This window comes from Quercus lobata, chromosome 2, assembly GCF_001633185.2.
Source record: "Quercus lobata isolate SW786 chromosome 2, ValleyOak3.0 Primary Assembly, whole genome shotgun sequence".
NCBI classification, from domain to species: domain Eukaryota; kingdom Viridiplantae; phylum Streptophyta; class Magnoliopsida; order Fagales; family Fagaceae; genus Quercus; species Quercus lobata.
In genome coordinates, this window is record NC_044905.1 from 100686582 (window position 1) to 100689546 (window position 2965).

At 40.8% G+C, this 2965-nt stretch overlaps 1 protein-coding gene across 1 annotated transcript; it reads left to right on the forward strand.

Annotated features, from left to right (window-relative positions):
- Window positions 1–1001: 1001 nt before the first annotated feature.
- LOC115974043 (receptor-like protein 6) lies at window positions 1002–2123 on the forward strand. Its single transcript, XM_031094268.1, has one exon. It carries the CDS (start codon window positions 1002–1004, stop codon window positions 2121–2123), a length of 1122 nt encoding a protein of 373 aa, XP_030950128.1.
- Window positions 2124–2965: the final 842 nt, after the last annotated feature.

Here is a 2965-nt window from a genome sequence, read left to right on the forward strand (position 1 = left end):
CAAGCCCTCCACTAAAGGCCAGAGCCCCTTCATTTGCCTAAGGCGCGTTCCTGGCTGTGAGACATTCTCTTAATCTATCCCAGCTACGTCCCTGTCGCTTTGGTATACGAGGCGTGCTTTAATGAGGGTCCCTCCACGAGGCGACATAAACTCAATGGTTGAAGACCACTTTGGAAATTGAATGAGATTTATTTCGCTTGCAGTTCCTTTTTGGAGATTTGGGTGAATTGACTGCCACCAGGTTTGCCCCCGATATAAGAAGCATGGTGGGAGGTCATCCATCTTTATTTGCAGACCCTTTGAGCTTTTCAGGTTCCTAACTCTCCAATTGTTCCCAAAGTCCCCATTACCAGTGTGACTAAGCCTTAGGAGGCGAAATGGACAAGGCTAGGGTGAGGGTTGATCGTAAAAAGCACCATGATGACCGTTGTTCATATGCTAAAGCCTAGCTCTTTGGCCCATTCTCTACAAATTCATTGTCCTGGGCTCACAGGTCCAAGGTCTCATTCATTTTGGACTTGGCCTGAAAAACGTGACCCTACAATACTCTAACATACTTTTAACAAAATAATTTTAGCAAAAGTTAAATAAGTTGTTCCAAAGAACTCGTTGGCAACTCCAAAAACCTAGAATTTCCGCTAGTGCTTGCTTCCTAACGCACCTTGACCATGGGCCATAGCATTGAAAAACGTGGTTTAAACTTAAGTATTGAACCGGGGAACAAGAAGAAGCGGTGGAAACTTACCGAGGGACACAGAAATTGACAATGCAATTAGTATGCCCACTAAGTTGTTTTTTTGACTGAAAGGATAGAAATTATTACGCCCACTAAGTTAAAGAAGTGGGAAGGCAACCAATCGGATTGTACTAAAGTTTCTCTATTCTTTTATGTATTGAGATAATGGGTTTGGTACTTTTCTTTACGATTAATGGGTTTGGTACTATTTTGCATTCCTTGCTTATATAAGAGCGAAAAAACATGGTTAATTTAGACAAAAGCTATGGCGTCCTCTTTGTATCGTTTGAAATTTGTGTACCTACTTTCTTTCCTCTCAACGTTTCATCACATAGCCACTCGCTCATTTTCCTCCGTGCAGCCTCTTTGCCATGGCCACGAAAGGTCTTACTTGTTGCAATTTAAGGAAAGCTTTGTCATCAACAAAACTGCTTCCATTGATCCATCGGCTTATCCCAAGGTTGCATCCTGGACATTAGAAGGAAACAACAGTGACTGCTGCTTATGGGATGGGGTACAGTGTGACGAGTTCACGGGCCATGTCATTGGTCTTGACCTCCATTGCAGCTGTCTCTATGGTTCTATTAACTCTAGCAGCAGCCTTTTCAATCTTGTTCATCTCCAAAGGCTTAATCTTGCTTACAATCATTTTAACTACTCTCAAATTCCATCCACAGTTTCCAATCTATCCAAACTAACATATCTCAGTCTCTCCAATTCTGTGTTTTCTAGTCAAATCCCATTAGAATTTTCACAATTGTCCCAAATGTCATCCCTCGATCTTTCTTTCAACCATGATTTGGAAATCAAGAAGCCAAGTCTAGGACGTCTAGTTGAAAATTTAACCCTCCTAGAAGAGCTTGATTTGAGTGGGGTGAGCATAATCTCCATTGTGCCCAATATCTTGGCAAATTTGTCTTCTTTAACTTCCCTTCGTCTCAGTGACTGCCAATTGAATGGGGAATTTCCAATAGGCATCTTTAAGCTTCCAAATTTAAGAGTTCTTGATTTGCTGCACAAAAAAGGTCTCACCGGTTATCTACCCGACTTTCAACGGAGCAGTCCCCTCGAGAAAATGGTTCTCGCAAACACAAGTTTCTCAGGTAAGCTACCTGCTTCAATAGGAAACCTTGTCTCTTTGACTGTAATTGAAATGTGGAGGTGCAACTTCTCGTGGTTCATTCCATCTTCACTTGGTAACCTCACGAATCTAAATTTTCTAGATCTCTCACTTAACACTTTCAAGGGCCACATTCCATCTTCACTTGGTAACCTCAAGCATCTAAATTTTCTGGATCTTTCACGCAACACTTTCAAGGGCCACGTTCCATCTTCCTTTGGAAACCTCATCCAACTTTCTACTCTATACCTTTCTGAAATGAATTGACTGGTCCAATCCCTTTTGAGCTTGCAAACCTGACACAGCTGACTAGCCTTTTTTTATTTTATAATTTTATTAATGGTCAGATCCCTTTTGGGCTTATGAACCTCACAAAATTATCTATCTTGGACCTTGCTGGCAATTACCTAACAGGCCAGATCCCAAACTCAATTTTTAACCTTGAGAATCTTGAATTTCTTGATCTCTCCACGAATAACTATACTGCCAAAGTGGAGTTTGACAAGTTTGTTAAGCTCAAAAAATTGACTTCCTCTTGTATCTATCTGATTGTGGGGTGTCATTAATTATTAGTGAAACTAGTGACAATACAACACTTCAAAAGTTTGAAAATTTGGGATTTGGTAGGTGCAACTTGAGCAAGTTCCCAGATTTCCTAGTAAACCAAGATGAACTAAGATGGCTAGTCCTAGACACCAACAAAATTCATGGTCAAGTACCGGAATGGTTTTGGAATGTGAGTAAAGAAAATTTAGAGGTTATCGACCTTTCATGCAACTTTCTTACAAGCCTCGGTCAACATCCAATTCTTCTTCCTTGGACCCATCTAGCCATTTTAGCCCTCACCTCTAACAAGCTCCAAGGATCACTTCCAATTCCATCTTTCTCCACCTTGCAATATCATGTATCAAACAATTCATTCACTGGAAAAATTCCAGAGTTGATTTGTAACATGGGTTCTCTTCAGGTCCCTGATTTGTCAATTAACAACTTAAGTGGTTCACTTCCTCAATGCTTGCACAACTTTGGTAATTCTCTGCTCGTATTGGATTTACGGAGGAACACATTCGAAGGAAGGATCCCACAAACTTAGACAAATGGAAGCAAAT

Coding starts and splice junctions, on each gene's coding strand:
- LOC115974043 (XM_031094268.1), top strand. CDS start 1,002: ATGGCGTCCTCTTTGTATCGTTTGAAATTTGTGTACCTACTTTCTTTC.